The sequence below is a fragment of the Furipterus horrens genome, unplaced genomic scaffold (genome assembly GCF_987537825.1).
Source record: "Furipterus horrens unplaced genomic scaffold, mFurHor1.1.pri manual_scaffold_2, whole genome shotgun sequence".
NCBI classification, from domain to species: domain Eukaryota; kingdom Metazoa; phylum Chordata; class Mammalia; order Chiroptera; family Furipteridae; genus Furipterus; species Furipterus horrens.
In genome coordinates, this window is record NW_028327172.1 from 5,507,526 (window position 1) to 5,525,676 (window position 18,151).

The following is an 18,151-nucleotide window of genomic DNA, read 5'->3' on the forward strand; positions in this document are numbered from 1 at the left end:
CCAGTTACACCCCACAGGAGGCCTCGGGTGTCCCCACGTCTGCAGGGCTCCCCCTCCCTCCAGACCTTTTCACCTCGATTTTCTCAGTTTCTCACCTCCCAAGTTAGAAAAGTGAACATGTCACAGCACACTGTCCAAATCTGTAGGCCCACCGCCCTCACCCGAGGATCCCAGCAGTAAATGCTTCCTTCCCCTTTCCTTTGAATGGGGCCTTGGGAGGGGGCAGGGCCCCCAGATCATCCATCCAGCCCTCGGTGTTCCAATCCTCTCGTCAAACAAAACCCAGCACAGAGATTAAAAGGCTGGGACCAGCGCACTTCCCTGCACCCCTCCACCCCCACCCACTCCTCCACCTGGCCCTTTTGCAATCAGCTCCGGCTCCCAGATGATGGGCCAACCTCCCTCACTGATGAGGACACCGAGCCCTGCAGGACCTGGCCAGGGACTCCCAGAGGCAAGATGCAGGCTCAGCATGGCCTGTTCTAGGTCTTGTGCCAGCCTGTGGCAGGCAGTCAAGGCAGTCTGCCATTTGGGGTTCCACTTGGGGCTCCCAGCAGCCGAGGGCAGCCCCCACTCCCCACCCCTGGGCTCCATCGGCCTTTGACCTGCTGTACTAGCCTTGCTGTGGCTTCCTCTTCACCCCCACCATCCCAGCTCCTCCTCTACCCCCGCCTCAGCCCATTCTTATCTCTGGTAAGAAGAGCTGTGACCCCGGAGGAGGCTGGGGCCGCTTACATAACCTGCAGGTGTCTGGGTCACAGGGCGGCGGGCCCTCAAAGAGGACCTGAAGGAGGCTCTGTTCTGGGGAACTGCCTGGGGGGTCAGCCCTGTGCTAAGTAGAGGTTTTGGTTTCAGCCAGAGCCTCCCGGGCAGGAGCGTGCAGCGGAGGCAGGAGGCAGGCCTCCAGGCTGCCAGGGTGTGTAGGACCAGCGGGGCCACCCTGCTAGGGTCCCAGGTGGCCCTGCATGCCAAGGCAGCAGTTTTGGGCAGAAACACACTCCAGAGAGAGATGTGGGGCCTTTTTCCTTTATTATTTGGGGTTTCTCTGCATGGAAACATGAGCCCCCACCCCCACCCCACACCCAGGTGCCTCTGGCACCCCCATAAGTTGTATACCAGTCCCTGAAGTCCCCTTTAAAATCACCAATATAAAAAAGGAGGGAGGGAGGGGAGGAGGGAAGGCCTGATCATCCCCTGGGCCAGGCAGCTCCTGGTCAGCAGACAGGGCTGGGCCCAGGCCATGGGGCCCAGGGGACACTGGATCCTGCCCAGGCCTCAGGGCAGAGGGGGCGTTGGCTTCTGCACAGGAAGGAACAGACATTCCCAGCTCTGCGGACACAGCCGGCCCTGGCTGGGAGGGGCTCTGCAGGCTACAACACACACTGTACAGAGCTAGTGGTTATATAGTTTAACGTCTGCAGGTGAGGCCAGGTCAGTGGTCTCTGGAGTGAGGGGCGAGGACACGTCAGGATGCTGGCCAGGGCCACCGGCTCCCCCAGAGCCTGTCCTGAGGCAGCAACAAGCGAAAGCTGCCTTCCTGGTTTGGCGACAGGAGGGGCTGGGCACGTCCATCTGCGCCCATGGTCTGCGGAGCAGGGAGGGCCACACCGCTCTGCCCAGGGCAGACGAACTGTGGCAGCTGGGAGGTGAAGGGACAGGAGGCCACCTCCGCTCCGAGGAAGGCACTTGCAGCTGGCGTGGCCTGGTGTGGTGAGAAGGCTGAGCTGGGCAGATGACGGAGGGAGAGGCGCGCAGCGAGGGGGCCTCAGCCTGGCCTCACGCAAACATGGTCAGCTGTAACCACTGCCGGCGGGGAGAGGAGAGCGGAGAGAGCGTCAGCCGGGACAAACCCCAAGACCAGTCTCCCAGCCCCATGGGACCCCCAGGGACCCTCTCGGTGGGTATGGAGGTGGTACTTTCTTACCTCCTCTACCCCTAGGGGACCAGGCTGCTGGCTCTTGCAGAGGCCTCCAGGAGCCTGGCCCTCCCTTCCTGCTCCCTTCCCAGGACCCAGACACCCCACCCCATCCTGCCCTGGCCTTCAGGGCTGGCCCTGAGGCCGCAGGCCCCAGCCCCAGGAAGGTAAGAACACTCCACCGCCGAGTACCTCCCCACACCTGGCCAAGGGAGGTTCCCACCTTAAACAAGTCAAAGGTCACAACTCCATCCAGATCTGTGTCCAAAGTTTTGAAAAACCCTGTATGTTCAAGGAAAGATTAAATGAAGCTAAGAATTCTGGGAGGCATTCTTGCAGGTCTCCCCTTTTCTTCACCCCCTATTTCCCCATAGCACCCCAAGCTCTCTCGCCTGTCACAGCCATTAGAGGCTCTCCCTGCTGCCTGAGAGCACCCCTCTGTAGGCTTCCCCCCATAGGTCTCCTGGCACTCAGCCCACCTGGGGCCCAACCCCCGAGACCTCCCCGTCCCTGCTACGTGCCATGGACGGTCTACATATGGAGGAGGGAGCGGAATGGGGACACTCACGGAACATGGTCTCCAGCCGCACCAAACAGCACACGAAATTGTCAAAGTCCACAGCCAGGTCAGGCTCCGAGTAGCGGGTGATAATGAGCTCATACAGCTTCTTGTTGAGCTTGAAGCCTGGCCCAGGAGAGCAGGTGAGAACCCGGGAGGCATAGCCCGGCCAAAGGGGACAGGGGGGGAGCCCCAGGCAGGGAGAGGGAGCCCTGCATCCCTCTCAGTGGAGGCTACGGTGCACCCCAGCCCTCCCCGTCCGTATAGCCTCAGGCCAGCCACGTTCCCTCTCTGAGTCCCACTTCTCTCCATGCACAGTGGGGACAATAAAAGCCCCCATCCTCAGTAGCTGCAGCGAAGACAAAAGTAAATGCTGCTAAAACACTTAGCTCAGTAACCATGGGCAAAAGGGAGAAGACAGCTGTTCCCACACTACCACCATCGCCATCACCCACTCAGGGACAAGGGCCAGTTGTCAGAGAAGCAGCCTGGGGCTATTGGCCAGGGCTCCCTGTGTGCCCGCCGCCCGCAAGCCTCACCTGCAGACTCGATAGCCATCCGCATCTCGTAGGCACTCATGCTGCCCGACTTGTCCAGGTCAAACTGCCGGAAGATGGACTGGGGTGGGGAGCAGAGGGTGAGGGCCGGGCCGGGCCAGCCCTTCCAGCCCGCCCGAGTGGAGGGTTATCGAGAGTGGGGCAGGTGGGCTCCAGAGAAGCAGACCCAGGGTGGAGGGCCTGGTCCACGCAGCCTGCAGCCCGGCCCGGCCCGGCCCTGCCATGACTAAGGCCACAGGGGAGGGGGACGGCGTGGCCAGCAGGTCCACCTACCAGGTAATTCCGGATGCGGTTCCACAGGATGTTGAACTCCACTAGGCCCAGCTTCCCGTTGCCGTCCCGCTGGGCAGCCATTAAGAAAAAACCTCCATAGCTTAAACCAGGTGTAGGGAGAGAGCAAACAGCCCGGGAGAAGGGGAGACTGGCCGCAGAGAGCCGGACAAGGGGAGAAGCGGCACGGCCCACGTGCTGGCAGCCCGTGGCCAGGCCTGCCCCGTTCTCCGAACCCGGGTGGGCTGGGGACAGTGGAGAAAGAGCACCAGCCTGAGGGTCACCCCGGGATGCAGGCCCTCTCCACCTCTCCCTTGACACAAGGCCTATGACTCAGTTTCCCCTCCCAATCACAGGAAGGCACCGGTCCATCCCCACTCCAGAGAAGTTGCTCATTTTCTCCGGACTGTTCCTGCCACAAGTCATATAGCGCCTTTCCCGCGCCTACACTCCCCATCCCCAGGCCCCACGGCAGGATACGTCCATGAGGTTCACCATGCTGCGGCAGGACTCCAGGCTGAAGCCCTTGGTCCGCAGGTCTTTGTCTGCAAGAAAAAACAGTTTCAGCGCCATGGCCCAGTGAGCTTCCTGGGCCTGCCCCAAGGCGGGGGCCCAGGTGGGACAGGACCGGGGAGGCAACACTCCTGTCCCGGCATATAAAATCTAGTAGTGTGTGTAGTAGGGCTTTTTCTTTTTATAGTCAGAAATAACGGTTTAAAGCCCAGTGTCCTTACAGCCAGACCAACACCACAATCAGACCAGAGTAAAACGAAACACATGTGACGTGGACGTGAAAGACGCAATGGAAACGCAGCAAAGGTGACCTCCGCTGGGCCAGGGTCTGCCGCAGGCTCCAGGGTGAGAAGAGGAGCAGGGCTCTGGGTAGGGAAGAGCATGGGTGGAGGTGGGAGGTCAGAGGTCAGAGGCAGGGGCAAAGGGAAGGGCGGGGGGCAGCTGCCTTCCGATGTGCACATCACATCGGGGAGTGGCCCTGAGTGCACCTTCTGGGAGGAGGTGTCCTGCACGTTGGCCCTAAGGTGCTGTGAGCAGCTAAGCTTCTAATCACCCCAGGGCGCCGCGCTCAGGCACAGAGAATGGGGTCCAGCAGGACAGCGTGAGGAGTTTGGGAGGAAAATGTGGGTGACAGGGCTCAGGACGGCAATGGAAGGTTTCCCCACCCGTGAAGGCCAGGGGGTCGGGTTCAGCTCAGTGTGGGGGCAGAAACCTAGATTGTAGAGTTTGGAGGAAAAGAAGGTGGGGGGCGCAGGGTGGAGAGCAGCCCCTTGGGGACACTCACGTTTGCTGATGATCCTGTTGAGGATGGTCTGCAGCTCCTTGACACTGATCTCCAAGTCCTGGGGGAGAAGGGAGAATGGCACCCGCCCTGGGGAGGAGCTGCCCCTCGGTGCCCAGGCCCCGCTCCACCGCGCCCCAACCTACCGCCCCTGCCAGTTGTCTGAAGAGGGCCTTGAAGTTCTCGTCAATCTCCTCTTCCGAGAGCACTTGCTGGATGGAGAAGGGGGAGCAGGTCAGGGACGCCTCAGCCTGGCCGCTACATGGGCAGCAGCTAGAGGCAAGGCTGGGACCCCTCATTAGCTACGTGTCACTTCATCTCTCTGAGCCCCACTGGTCCCATCTGTGAAATAGGAATCTAGCCCCCACTCCACCCCCCCACCCCCGTCCAGGATTCTTGGGGCCTAAATGAGGAGGGAGCAGTTCACTCAGTGATGGGTGAGTTTTGGCTCCCTGCTGTGCTACTCTGGGCAAATTCCTTAACCTCTCTGAACTTGAGTTTCCCACGGTGCCAGCACCCTGACAGTGTTGTTGTAGAGGAAACAGGGAGACCTGGGAAAAGACCTCAGCACAGAGTCAGCGGAGAAAGAGCGCACAGGGACCCCACCCCACGAGTATCACAACGTCCTTTGCAAACTAAAGCGCTGGGCAGATGAGGACTTAGTGTTATCGTCATGGCTCCTGCCAGAAGGGGCTCTGCGCTGCCCGCCGGAGCCCGGGGCACGGGACCCCAGGTTCCCCTCACACACCCAGGGCGAGGGAGGGGAGAAGGCCTGGGGGGGCAGGGCACGCACCTCATCAGGAAGATTGGCCTGGACCTGGTCATCCAGCTCCCTGTAGAGGGTGGGGAGAAAGAGGGGCCGCTCAGGGGGAGTAGGGAGGCCTGTAGGGCACGGGAGGTAGGGAGGGGCGCGTGACTCACTCTGTCCCCGCGCACTTCTCCGAGAAGAAGCGCAGCACAAAGTCGCCCTCCTTGTTGGGCTCGAAGGTGGAGGGCACCACCACGTACTCCCCAGGCGGCAGGCGGAAGCGGGTGCTGACCTCCCGCAGGTTGATGAACTGCTCTGATCGGGCCCGAGACGCGTTGGCCAGGAAGAAGTCACGCTTCAGGTGCACGGCCGCCTGGCCCACCAGCTGGAGGGTGGGAAGGAGGGAGTGGGGGCTGCAGTTGCCTGCTCAGCCCTCCCTTAGGAGCTGCCCCCAGACCCAGTGGTCAGGTTCCAAGTCCTGGCCAAGGGGCTGAAGAGCTGGATCATGGCTCAGTCCTCCACATGACCTGATAAGTCATTTTGTCTCAGTTTCCTTATCTGCAAAATGGGGGTGATAACCCTGCTACTGCCCAGGGATGGAGGTGAATGTAGATACTATAACCACGTAATATCATTCTCCTTATTACTACTCGGAGCTCCCCCCATGTCAGACACCGCAGGGCACTTCACACGAGGCACCTCCTTTAACGCCCATGACAGCGCTGTGACATGATGCCCTTAAGCCCACTTCACAGACACCGACGTTGACGCTTAAAGCTTAAGCAACGTGCTCAAGGGTGCAGGACGCTTGGCCATCCACCACCCTCCTCCTGACCGGTGCCCCAGAAGGCCTCAGCCAACACTCACGCAGTGTAAGCAGTAAGACAGGAAGAGCCTTGGGTGTGCATGGTGGGCAGGGCTCTGGGGGCCAGGGTTCGAATCCGGCTCCCTCAATTGTTACCTGCTCTGGCCCCCAGTAGAGCAGTTTGCTCCGCCCACTGAACAGCGGGCACTTTGTGAGCAGTAAAACGAGGTGACTTCTTAGATCTCTATGTGTGGGCTCGCCACCGTCCCGCTGCCCTCTGGGCACCATCAGGCATGTGTGTTCAGGGGCGTGTAAATCCAGGTGAGTCATGTGCCACACCTACCTCCCGAGGGACCTGCAAGAGAGATAGGAAAGTCAGAGAAGTATGCTTGGCCCAGGAGCAGAGGGCGCAGTACATATTGGGTAGGGGCCCTGAGTTCTTAGGACGGGCTAGTGGTGACCCAGACCTGTCTTCACACCACAGAGGGACACCAGGATACTGGGAGGGCTGGGCGGGGGAGGGCAGGCACAATCTTCTTTGTCCCCGAAATGCCCTGGGCCTCAGTTCTGAATCAAGAGCCCCCAGGACAGCCCCAGGGTGGCCAACAGCAATGTCCTGCAGCCCAGGGACATCAGAGGTCCATCTGCCTCCAGGGGCTCTGGGCCCAGGCTAAGGCTGTGGCTGTCCTCTACTCCCACCAGGGAAGTCCAGGCGTTTCTGTGTGTCTTGAACAGTGCAGGTGTATTATACACCTCCACACCAGCCTCTGCTTACACACTTCCAAGACAGGGAGCTCACTACTCCTCCAGGGCACCCCACTTGACTGCTTCTTTCAGAAACTGAGCCAAAATCTGGTCCCCAGAAGCTATCTGGAGCTCACTACTCCTCCAGGGCACCCCACTTGACTGCTTCTTTCTGAAATTGAGCCAAAATCTGGTCCCCAGAAGCTACCTTCCAGGTGTCACCTAAGTCAGGTCCCTATTCCCAAGAGCAGCCTTCTGGCCTGTGAGAATGGGAACGAATCCCAGACTCCTCCCCTCTCCTGGCCAAACATCTTCCTCTCCTTCCACCTGCCTCACGGGATGAATCTGAGGCCCCTGCCCGCCTCGGCAGATGCTTCCCTGGGCTCAGTCTCCTGCCTCGGTGGCCTGATCCACCCCGGTGGCTCAGGATGGGCCAGCGACGGCAGCGGTGTCCTCTGGCGCCCCCTGTCGGACCTCGCCCGCTGTGGGTGGAGCCCCGCTTTGCAGCCCGGTCCGGGGCCATGCTCACCTCGTACACTGCAAAGCCAATGGTCTCCATGTCGCGGCCGAAGCGGCGCTCGCGGCGGCGATGCTTCTGCATGAGCGCCAGCACGAAGCTGCAGCCTGACTCTCGACCCCCGTAGTCGTCGTCCGGGTCATCTGTCTCCTCCAGCCGGATCTTGAACTGGGGGTTCACCCAGAAGGTGGCTGCAAGAGAAGAGGTTAGGATCAGAGCCTCAAGCCTTCTCCTCCCCCATGTGTCCTGTCCATTCACTCATTCATTCATTCATTCATTGAACCAATATTACTAAGCGCCCACAACGTGCCATGTGACAGACGTGCAGGGGGACACACACAGTTCTCCCTCAAGAGTTCACATTCCTGAGAGGGGAGGCAAAGTATGAGCAAGCCAGGTTAATTAACAGAACAATGACAGGGAACACGCAGCTGCCGTGGGTCAGGGAGGGCATCTTTGAGACAGCACTGAGCTGAGAACTGAAGGGGGAGCCCTGAGAAGACGCTGGGAAGCAGGAGCCAGGCAGAGGGAGAAGTGAGCCCCCCACACGAGGGGACAGCCAGTGGCAAACGAGGCTCCGGGCTCCAGGGAGGAGCCAGAGGTTTGCAGCAGCCAGGGTGGTGGGGAGGGGTGTGCACTGAAGCAAAGAGCAGAAGGACCTTCTGACGGACTTGCATGGGAGGGGCATGATTGGATTAGTGATTAAGATTTTTTTTTTCATCCTCACTTGAGGACATTTTTTCATTGCTTTTAAAGAGAGAGGGAGAGAGGAATGCAGAGAGAGAAACGTTGATGTGAGAGAGAAACACCTATCAGTTGCCTCTCATATGCACCTGACAGGGAATCACACCCACAACCTTTCAGTTATGCGACAACGTTCCAACCAACTGAGCCACACTAGCCAGAGCAGGATTTTATTTTTTATTTTTATTTATTTTAATCCAGTCAAAGGTTTCGATGAATTTATTATACCTAAAATGGATTAGGATTTTAAAAGATGGCTGGAGCTACTGTGTGGACAATGATTTAGAAGGTGAGAGCCCTGGCTGGTATGACTCAGTGGACTGAGCAAAAGCCTGCAAACCAAAAGGTCATTGGTTCGATTCCCAGTCAGGGCACATGCCTGGATTACAGGTTCAGTCCCTGAATGGGATGCATATGAGAGGCAATTGACTGGTGTTTCTCTCACATTGATGTTTCCCTCTCTCTCTTCCTCCCTCCCTTCCCCTCTCTCTAAAATTAAATAAATAAGATCTTTTTAAAAAGAAAAAGGGTGGCCCTGGTGTGACTCAATGGATTGAGGACTAGTCTGTGAACTGAAGGGTCACCGGTTCGATTCCTGGTCAGGGCACATGCCTGGGTTGCGGGCCTGGTCCCCAGGCAACCAATTGATGTATCCCTCACACATCATGTTTCTCTCCCTCTCATTCTCCCTCCCTTCCCCTCTCTAAAAATAAAATCTTTTTTTAACAAAGAAAAAGGGCGAATTTTATGGTATGTGAATTATCATAATTCTTAAAAATTATGTATCAGAATAGTGTAACTCAAAGATACATTTAGAGGAAAATTTATTGCCTTAGGAGCTTATATATATATTTAAAAATTAATTAAATAAGCCTCTAATTTAATAAGTCATAAAGTTTAAAAATAAATCCAAATAAAGCAAAGGAATGAGATAAATAGAAAAGCAAAGATTAATGATATAAAAAAATACTATACACAGGGTCAACTGTCAGAAGACATTTCTTTGTAAAATCTAATATTGACATATTTCTCACAAGATTAACAAAGACAAAAGAGGCAGTGCGGCCCTGAACAGTGTAGCTCAGTTGGTTGAGCGTAGTTCCGCGAGGCAAAAAGGTCACCAGTTCAATTCTAAGTCAGGGCACATGCCTAGGTTGTGGTTCCTTCTCCAGACTGGGCGCATAGGAGAGGCAACTGATCAAAGTTTCTCTCCCTTTCTCCCTCCCTTCCCTTCTCTCTAAGAATAAATAAATCAAATCTTTAAAAAAACAACAAAAAAGAGGCAATGCAAGTAAAAAACACTGTGAGTAAAGAGAGGATATCAACAGACGAGTTATCAGAATATGTTGAGGATAACTTCAGGCTAATAATTTTGAAAACAGGTGCAAAGGATACACTTCTAAAAAACACAACCCATCAAAACAGTCTAAAGAGAAACGAGAAAACCTAAACAATCCTATCACCATTAAAGACACTCAATATCAAAAGTTAATCTCCACACACACAAAACAATAGGCCTTGACAGCTTTACAGACCTGTTCCACCAAACTTTCCAGCAACAAATCATCCTTATCTCATGTAAACTCTTCTAGAAAACAGAGGGAAAAAAAAAAGAGAAAACACTTCCCAATTCACTTTAGAAGCCAACTATAAATATAGCACCGATATCAACACTAGACAAGGTCAGTATAAGAAAGAAAAATTACATGGCTGTGAAAGGAAGGAAATCTCGCCCTTTGGGACAGCACAGATGGACCTGCAGAGCATTACGCTAAGTGAAATAAGCCAGCCAGAGAAAGAAAAGGATCATATGATTTCACTCCATAGTATGGTGATTATCAGAGGGAAAGAAGGGTGGGGGGAGCAGAAGAGAGAAAAGGGGGGAATAAATGGTGATGGAAGGAGACCTGACTTGGGGTGCTGAACACACAATACAATATATAGTTGATGTATTAGAGTCGTATACCTGAAACCTACATAATTTTATTAGCCAATGTCACCCCGATAAAGTCAATAAAAAAATAAAGCAAAATTACAGGCAAATCTCACCAACAGATGTAAAGCTGTTGTACAAAAAATGTTATGCTATGAACATGTTTTTATCTCAGAATGTAAGGCTGATTTAATATTATTAAAGTGGTAAATGTAATTTACCATTTTGAAAGATAAGAGAAAAAAATACAACTAAAAGTATTTAGTAAGATTAAAATGCATTAATTTGGTAAAAGGTATCTACAAAAAAACCTAGAGTAGGGAAGTTTTTAGTGATGAAACCTACAGTAAAAATTCAGTAGTGAAAACTTTCTTTAGGAGGACATAGTCCTTTCTATTCAACACTCTACAGTCCTGGCCAGCATGTTAAACAAGAAAGTGTAACAAAAGTTATAAGAATTGAAAAAGAAGAAACAAGTTTGTCATTATTTGCAGATGCTACACTGTCAATTAGGAAACCAAAGAGAAACTACGTATCAATCCTTAAAAGTAATTAGTTTAACATGTTTGTCCGATACAAAATAAATTTAACAGGTCAACTGCATGTTACTATATCAGGAACTCTTCCTTCGGAGACGTTATTTTAAGAGACACTACTGCCCTGACTGGTGTGGCTCAGTGGGTTGGGCACCATCCCTCAAACCAAAAGGTCACTGGTTTGATTCCCTGGTCAGGGCACATGCCTGGGTTGCAGGCCAGGTCCCCAGTTGCAAGCTTGCGAGAGGCAACCAATTGGTGCTTCTCTCGCACGTGCATGTTTCTCTCCCTCTCCTTCCCCCTCCCTTCCCCTCTCTCTAAAAAGAAATAAAAAAAATATTTTTTAAAAAGAGAGATACTATTTACAATAGCAACAAGATGGAAGGGTCTCTAGGAATAAATCTCAAAAGACATAGGAGCCCTTGCTGATAAAAATGATAAAATTAATTGCAAGACATTAAAGAAGACCAAAATAAATAGAGATAAACAGTAGTCTTCCCTTATCCGTGGGTCCCCAAGATCTGGGACAGTTCTGCCACTGTCACAGGAGGGAAGGCAGTAAAGATGGCACAGGTCCAGAAAGGGTGAGGGACTTGGAGGTGGGAGCATGAGGGGGTGCCCCACGTGACGAGGCCTGTTTTCAATGACATGCCAGGCCAGGTGTGCAGATGAGTAATAGCGGAGAGAGGTTCAGGGAGAGTGGGGCGACGCTGACTAGCAGTGACATTGCCGGGGGCCATGCAGAGTGCTCATTTGAGGTTTGTGGCTACAAATGTACAGGGAAAACACAGCCCCGGCTGGCTGATTTCTCTCCAGCCACACGCAGCGGTTCCAGAGCGGGGGTGGGGGGTGGCTGTGCCAATTGGGAGGGGCAGGGGGAGCCGGGAGCTGGGAGCCAGGACACCGAGCGTCTGCAGGGAGGAGATTAACGTGACTCTAACCTGGTAAGGAGACAGCAGGAGGGAGAGGGAGGACAGTGCACGAGGGGTGGGTTTAACAGATCATGCGGGTCAACGAGGCTGGGGGCTGCCGGGAGGGGGCTGAAGGGGTGGCGGGCGAGGCTCAGAGAGGGACGTGTGGAATGGCTCCAGTGTGCTCTCAGGGTGGCGCCTAACTAAGGAGAAGCAGGAGGTTGGTGCAGGTGAGGATGACGGGATTGAGAGGCCAGGCAGTGGGCAAGTCATCCACATGGATCTAGAAGCCCAGGGAAAGGTGACAGTGGGGTCAGGGAGGAAGACTGTGGACCAGGAGGAAGGTCTGGGATCCAGGAGTGACAGGAAGTGGCTGGATGGCAACAAAGTCTCTTCCCCCGTTAGCGCGCTGGGCTCAGGCCCCGGGATGGTGAGGCTCTTTAGAATTCCCAAGGATATTCAATATTTTACTCCAGAAAGTGCATTTGCAAGGTCAGCACAGACATCCCTGTCTTCAAAGGGAGATACTGAGGCTCAGCGAGAACAGGAGGCAGCAGGGCGCAGGCCCCACCCCTGTGCGCCCTGTGTGCCCGCGAGGTCAGGTCACCTGGGTAGTTCCGGCAGCCCCCCGCAGTGCTCCCCCGCCGCCAGGTGCCCTCGTACAGGGTGGTGTTCCACTTGCGGAACACTCGGCTCTTGAGGGCGTCGGGTGTCAGGTTGCAGATCTCTAGGCGGGTGAACTCCCGCATGAAGTCTCGGAATGACATCCTGGGGGGTCAAGGTGCAGAGGTAAGCCACGGTCCCCAGCCAGGACACACAGGGAAGGGCACAGGCCGGGTTCGTGGGGTTTGAGAAATGGGGTGCAAGGTCTCCAGAGGGGCCAGACTGAGGGGGGAGCTGCTCACCAGAACTCCCCATCCTCCATCTTGATCCGGAGCTGCTCCCGTTCATAAGGGTCCACATTGTGCCACTCTGAGGAGCTGTGGGGAGAAGGCCTGTCAGGGGCTGGTGGGTACTGACCTGACCTGCCTCTGTCCCTGGGGCCTGTCCTCCCCTAGCCCAGGTCAAGGTTGAGCCACAAGATCCCAGGTCCAGGGGTTGCCTTGTCAGGGCCCGATCAGATGCCCTGAGGATGCTCACAGGCTGGGCGCAGGGGCCCATGGGGCCTGTCCTTGGTCCCTAGAGCCCCTCTGCTCAATCCTGAGCCCACCTCAGGCTGGCAGGGCCCTGAGCAGAAATGCCAGAGGCACTGATCAGCCTTCCCAAGCCTCCCCGGCCAGGGCCCACTGCCCCTCACCCATCACTCCAGGCTCCCGTCCACTCCACCTCGCCCCAGGGGTTCCGCATCCGGATCAGGTTCACCATCTGGCCCATGTAGTTCACCTGTTTCCCAGAGTCCCATCAGCGCCTGTCTCCAGCATGACTTGAACACCCCTTCCCACCACTTCACCCTCCCCAAGCCCTGCTCAGCACCCAGCACCAGACCCTACCAGAAACGCAGTGAAGCAGCAGCTCCATATATAAAACTATACTAAGTCAAGGCAACAGGTCAAGATAAACACCTCAGAACAAGAGTCCCCAGAAGACAGATAAGGTGCTACCACAGTATAGCCATACAGCCAGCCCCGCCCACAGCCCTGGTCACAGGCCAGAGAGACCAGGGCAGGCAAAGATGTGGGCACCAGTCTGCCGGGAAGGCCCCACGGTACCTGCTTGGCCCCAGTCACAGAGTAGGCATGGCCCTTCACCAGCTTCTTGAAGGTGACGGCCTCCATGTCCAGAACGCTGGTGATCTGCAGAAGGACGTGTGCTGTGCTCAGGGGCAAGGCTTCAGGGACCCAGTCGGCTTCCCCGCCCCAAGCAAGAGATGAGGCCCGAGCGCTTGGGTCTTAGACATTCCCTCTCGTAAAAACAACAGCTATGAGGAGCGGCAGGCAGGGACTCGGACCCCATGTGACCCAACACCTCTACATATAGATGCTGCCCCTAGGAGGGGGGCTGCAGGAGTACCCCACCAATGCCACCAGTGGTGGGGGGACCTGGCACCCTGACACTGCATTTGGCCAGAGCTAGCCAGACCCTGTGCAAACCCATGGGGTTAGAGTTCAGGATGCTGTTGGTGGTGGGGGTGGAGCCTGTTATCAAGGATGAGGTCTGGGATGAGTCAGGGGGAACAGAAGAGCAGCGAAGGGAGTGACGACACCAAGTATGGGCGTGCAGCTGGGCTGACGCGGGCTGGGACTAGGGCAGAGCTGAGGTCTGGGCTGGTGAACGGGACAGCGGTGGGCACAGTGTCAGAGGACAGGAACGAGGGGCAGAAGGTCAGGAAAACAAGCCAAGGTCTGAGTTCTGGGGGACAGGGATGACGCCTGCCAGGACGGATGAGGCTGAGTGAGGACCCAGATGGCGCGGGGCGGAGCCTGGGCGAGGATGAGGCTGGGCTGGGTTGTAAGAGGGAACCGCTGGACCACAAGACGCAGGTCACAGGTTGGGGGATGCGATGAAGGATGGGCTGGGTGCACTCACATCAATGGAGCAGCCCAGCAGCGAACCCCGCTCCAGCGCCTTGAGAATGATTTGGTAGAGGTCGCTGGGTGCCTTACGCAGCTCGTACCACTCAGTGACGCCGCCTGTGAAGTCTTCAAAGCCCTCCGAGGTGCTGCCCCCCGACAGGGCTTCGTAGCTGCCGTTCACCCTGCGGGCGGCCCCAGGTCAGTGCTCTGGCCCCACACAGGACAGCGCGCCTGGGGGTGGCCTGCAGCTGTCCCCTGGGCCCCGACTCACTTGGCATAGGCCTTCTCGAGCAGGGCGCTCCAGAATTCGTTGCCTTGGGCGGAGTGCACAAACACCAGCTTCCCGTCCTTCGTGGGCAGCAGGTCATCCACAACCACGTCCACCCACTCCCCAAACTGCCACAGCTGTGTGGGTGGGCAGGGAGCAGAGTGAGTACACGCTTTGGGACCCCCCCGCCCTGAGCCTGCAATCACGCCTCAGTCTGCCACTTAGTAGACTGCGTATCCTAGAGCAAGTTACCCCCTCCAAGCCTCAGTTTCCCTACCCACGAAAGGGAATAGCGGTACCTTCCTCACAGGGAAAACTAACCCGATCGTGAAGGTAAAGCTGCCCTAAAAAAGGCAGCACTGCTGATACTTTTGAAACTGACTAAGGTGTCTCTGCAGGTATGGAGAGGTTGGAAAACTCCCTGGCTCTCCGGGGACTAGCCCCCTTTAGGACATGCCCCCTACCTCTCCCCTCCCCATTCTAGGCCAGGGTGTGTGCGTGGGGGGCGGTTAGGGGGAGGGATACATATGTAAAGTGGGTGTGAACAGAACATGTAATAGGCAGATCCTTTCAACCGCAAGGTGGGCGGGGTTCGGTTCTTGCAATCACAGGGTTTGCTTCAGAGAGGCCAGAGGGCCAGGTTCCCCACAAGGGAGGAGAGTCAGGTTGCCTGGGACCAGGAGCGACCAGATGCTATGGGGAAGAAAGGGTGCAGAACAAGGGGGAAAGGGGAGCTGGTGCACCCAAGTAGCAGGGGTAGTGAGTAGGGGGGGTCATATTGAACCGGCCAAAAGAGGAGGGGAGGAGTGAGGGAAGAGGGCAGGGGAAGGAGTGGTGAGGCCAAGCCCCTGCAGACAGCCTGGGCAGGTGTGGCACTCGGCCAACACGGATCGCATGGGGATCCTGGGGACCCTGGGAGTCCTGTGGCTATCTCCTGGGACCCAAGGTGGGTGAGGAGGGACTGTGGTAAGGGGGCTCCCTGACTAGGAGGAAGGAGGAGGACACCCAGGAGTCCCCAGGGCAAGGCTGTGGTCACTGGGGCCAGAGGGTCTCATCTAGGGTTGCTGGAGGTGTATCACTCCCCACACCAGCTCATTAAGAATTCATTAGTATGACTTGAAAAACGGGCTCAGTACGCAAACCACGTCAGGAAAATCTGGTTTAAACAGACTTAATCCCAAGTCTTTCTTTTCTGCAGGGCTCTGTCAGAGACTCGAGGTTGCCAAGGCCTGGGAGGAGTTGGGGTGAGGGGTGGCTGACACCATGGGGCAGATGGCTACGTGTGCCAGTCTGTTTTTACCCAGCAGAACACTCTTCTTTTTCTTTTTCTCTTTCTCTTTGATGGGGAAACTGAGACCTGGGGAGGGGAGGATCTGTCTCACACGATATAACACAGAGACCTTTCTTTCCTTCCCAGCATCTTCTTCTCAATACTCACAACCACCCAGGAAGATTGCCAGACAAAAGGCCTGCCCAGCCGTTTCACACATGACAGATTCTAGGTGGCACAGAGAGGTCAAATACTTTCTGGAGGGAGGGCTGGCCCCTGCGGGCTGTGGCTCTGAGCCACCCTGACTTCAGATGCTGTGGGTCATTGGTCCTCACTTCCTGCGGGGCCTGCTACCGCTCTCCCCCATGCCCTGCTCCTCACCTGGAAATGGAAGATGCCAGCATAGCCATCCTGGAAGCTTTGGCCGTGTGGAACCACCCGGTGTAGGAGGGTGTCATTGAGGGTGAGAGAAGCAATGGCAGCCAGCAGCCAACAGTCCCCTGGGATGGGAAACCCACATCAGACCTGCTCTACCAACTGGCTCCTGGAGGCGCACATGCTTGCTCATGCTGGGGAGAACCTGGGCTTCCCTGGGCAGCGTACCCATCAGCTTAGAGAAAGGCCCCAGGAATCTGGGCAAACCAGCCCCAGCACTGATAGCCAGTCTGTCTGAGCTTGCAGAAGGGAGGGGTTGGGGCAGAGCCAGAAGAAACGGGCATGGGGAACTCCTGCGAAGAAAACACCCAGAAGCCCCTCAGGCCTACCCAGTGCTCCCTGGCAGATGTCCGTGCGGGTGGCCCCATCCACGATGAACTGCGGGTTTGAGAGCAGCTCCTGCAAGAGACCCAGAGTCCTGTCTCTCGGCCAGCTCCTCCCAAAAATCAGAACCCAGCCATCCCAGACCCTGCTCCCCACTAGGGACTTGGAATGGGAGTAAACTGATTCCCACCCAGGGTAGCCCCTCTTACCGTGGGACGCTTCCATTTGATCCCATAGGTTTTGGAGGAGTTGGGCCCCAGGTCCTTGTAGCCCAGGCTCTGGGTCACTGGGGGGAAGGAGTCATCACGGAAGAGGGCTCCCCTCTGCAGGCAGTGACTCCGCAGCTGCTCATAATCCTGGCCCATGTACTTGATGGCGTTTTCATGGCGGCCCAGGCCCAGCTCCTTGGCCCGCTGCTTCTGCACTTGTGCGGACACCCCCGTGCAGTACACCGGGGTGATGATCTCCTCAGCCATCCTGAGGGACAGACAGGCCTACTCAGAACCCAGGCCTTTCCAGGACTAGAACTGGGGCTCCTGCCTGCTCTTGCCCACCCTTCCCAAGCCAGAGGTTTCCCCGCATCACTGTTCTCCTCGTAGAACTCAGGTCTCTGCCACCTCCCTCTGCTCCCAGCAGGGGAGCTGCCCAGCCCCTGGGTGTCCCGGCCACCACCTCCCTACTCCCACACAGCGCTACCACCCCTCCTCTCCCAGACGCCCATTGTCCTTGGCCTGCAGTCTGTGGTCTGCGGGACAGCCAGGTGGGGCGGGGCGGAGCCCGAGGTAACAGGGAACCAGGAAGGTGGGAAATCCCAGCAGAGGCCGCTCAGACCCTGTGGGCCTGTCTGTAAACCCCTCCCCGGACCAGTCAAGCCCCTGCTCACTGCCCCCTTCCCTGGCTGGAGGGCGGAGACCGCCAGCAGCCGGGGGCCCGGCCCCAGGCCCCTGAGACAGGCTGGGTGATCAGGCGCTGGCCCTCAGACCCTTCCCCTCCGGCCTCCCCCCAGCCCCGCCTCGGGGGACGGCGGTGCACGCAGGCTGGGGCGGGCGCCCGGGGTAGGGGCAGCCCCCCAGGCCGGAGCCGTGGCCGCGATCGGGAATCCCGGCCCTGCCACTCAGCCCCTTACCTGAAGGAGGAGTGTTTGGCAGGGTCGCTGCGGTCCCGGCGGCTGGCTTCCCTGGTGGCTGCTCAGGGCAGGGCCCAACCAGGAAGAGCGCTCCACCCCGCCCTCCTCCCGAGGCCCCTCCGCCCTCCGCCCTCCGCCCTCCCTCTTTCTTCTCCTCCTCGGGCTCCTACCCCGCTTCTCCCCGGCTGCCCCTTATCTCTCGGGCACCTTCTCTGACTCTCTCCCCGACGGTGTCTTCCCGCCCCTCCCTCCACGGGCCCGCCGCCAGCTCCGCGCGGGGACAAATTAGTAAAAGGCAGGGTTGTCCCTGGGGAGGGGCCAGCGCCAATCGGGGTGGGGGGGCCGGGCTGGACAGAAGGGCACCGCGGGGGAGAGGGCGGGGGCAGGGCAGGGCAGGGCAGCGGGTATTTTTAACCGGGGGCAGCAGCTCGTGTTGCGGAGCCGGGCGGCCCCACCCGGCGCGGCGGCCCCGGAGCGCATTCCCGGGCGCCGGGCCGCAGCCCCCGGCCCCTCCCCCGCGCGGCCGCAGCTGTCCTGACCGCCCACCCCGCCTGCGTGCGCAGTCGCCCGGCCGAGATTACCTCCGGCTGTGCGGCAGCCGCTCCGCGGAGGGGCCGGGCCGGCGGCGAGCAGACGGCAGCCCCGCCCCGCCGGGTCCGCGCCGCAGCGGGGTTCCCGCACC

The 18,151-nt window shown here is 57.3% G+C and overlaps 1 protein-coding gene across 3 annotated transcripts; it reads right to left on the bottom strand.

The window, feature by feature from the left end:
* Window positions 1-1,045: 1,045 nt before the first annotated feature.
* On the bottom strand, window positions 1,046-18,104 carry CAPN1 (calpain 1). Of its 3 annotated transcripts, none has more exons than XM_090258898.1 (22): window positions 18,051-18,104; window positions 16,553-16,820; window positions 16,349-16,418; window positions 15,966-16,084; window positions 14,318-14,451; window positions 14,060-14,228; window positions 13,243-13,326; window positions 12,831-12,916; window positions 12,439-12,513; window positions 12,141-12,301; window positions 7,422-7,600; window positions 6,492-6,503; window positions 5,517-5,728; window positions 5,389-5,428; window positions 4,742-4,807; window positions 4,599-4,656; window positions 3,782-3,846; window positions 3,305-3,373; window positions 3,014-3,092; window positions 2,484-2,600; window positions 2,139-2,197; window positions 1,046-1,803 (listed from the first exon to the last, which is right to left on the bottom strand). In XM_090258898.1, exons 2-22 carry the CDS (start codon window positions 16,817-16,819, stop codon window positions 1,777-1,779), a joined length of 2,148 nt encoding a protein of 715 aa, XP_090115024.1. In that variant the 5' UTR covers window position 16,820; window positions 18,051-18,104; the 3' UTR covers window positions 1,046-1,776. The 3 variants fall into 3 exon arrangements, with proteins under 3 accessions (XP_090115024.1, XP_090115030.1, XP_090115015.1); XM_090258904.1 differs by lacking the exon at window positions 18,051-18,104 and adding an exon at window positions 17,640-17,662; XM_090258889.1 differs by lacking the exon at window positions 18,051-18,104 and adding an exon at window positions 17,470-17,578.
* Window positions 18,105-18,151: the final 47 nt, after the last annotated feature.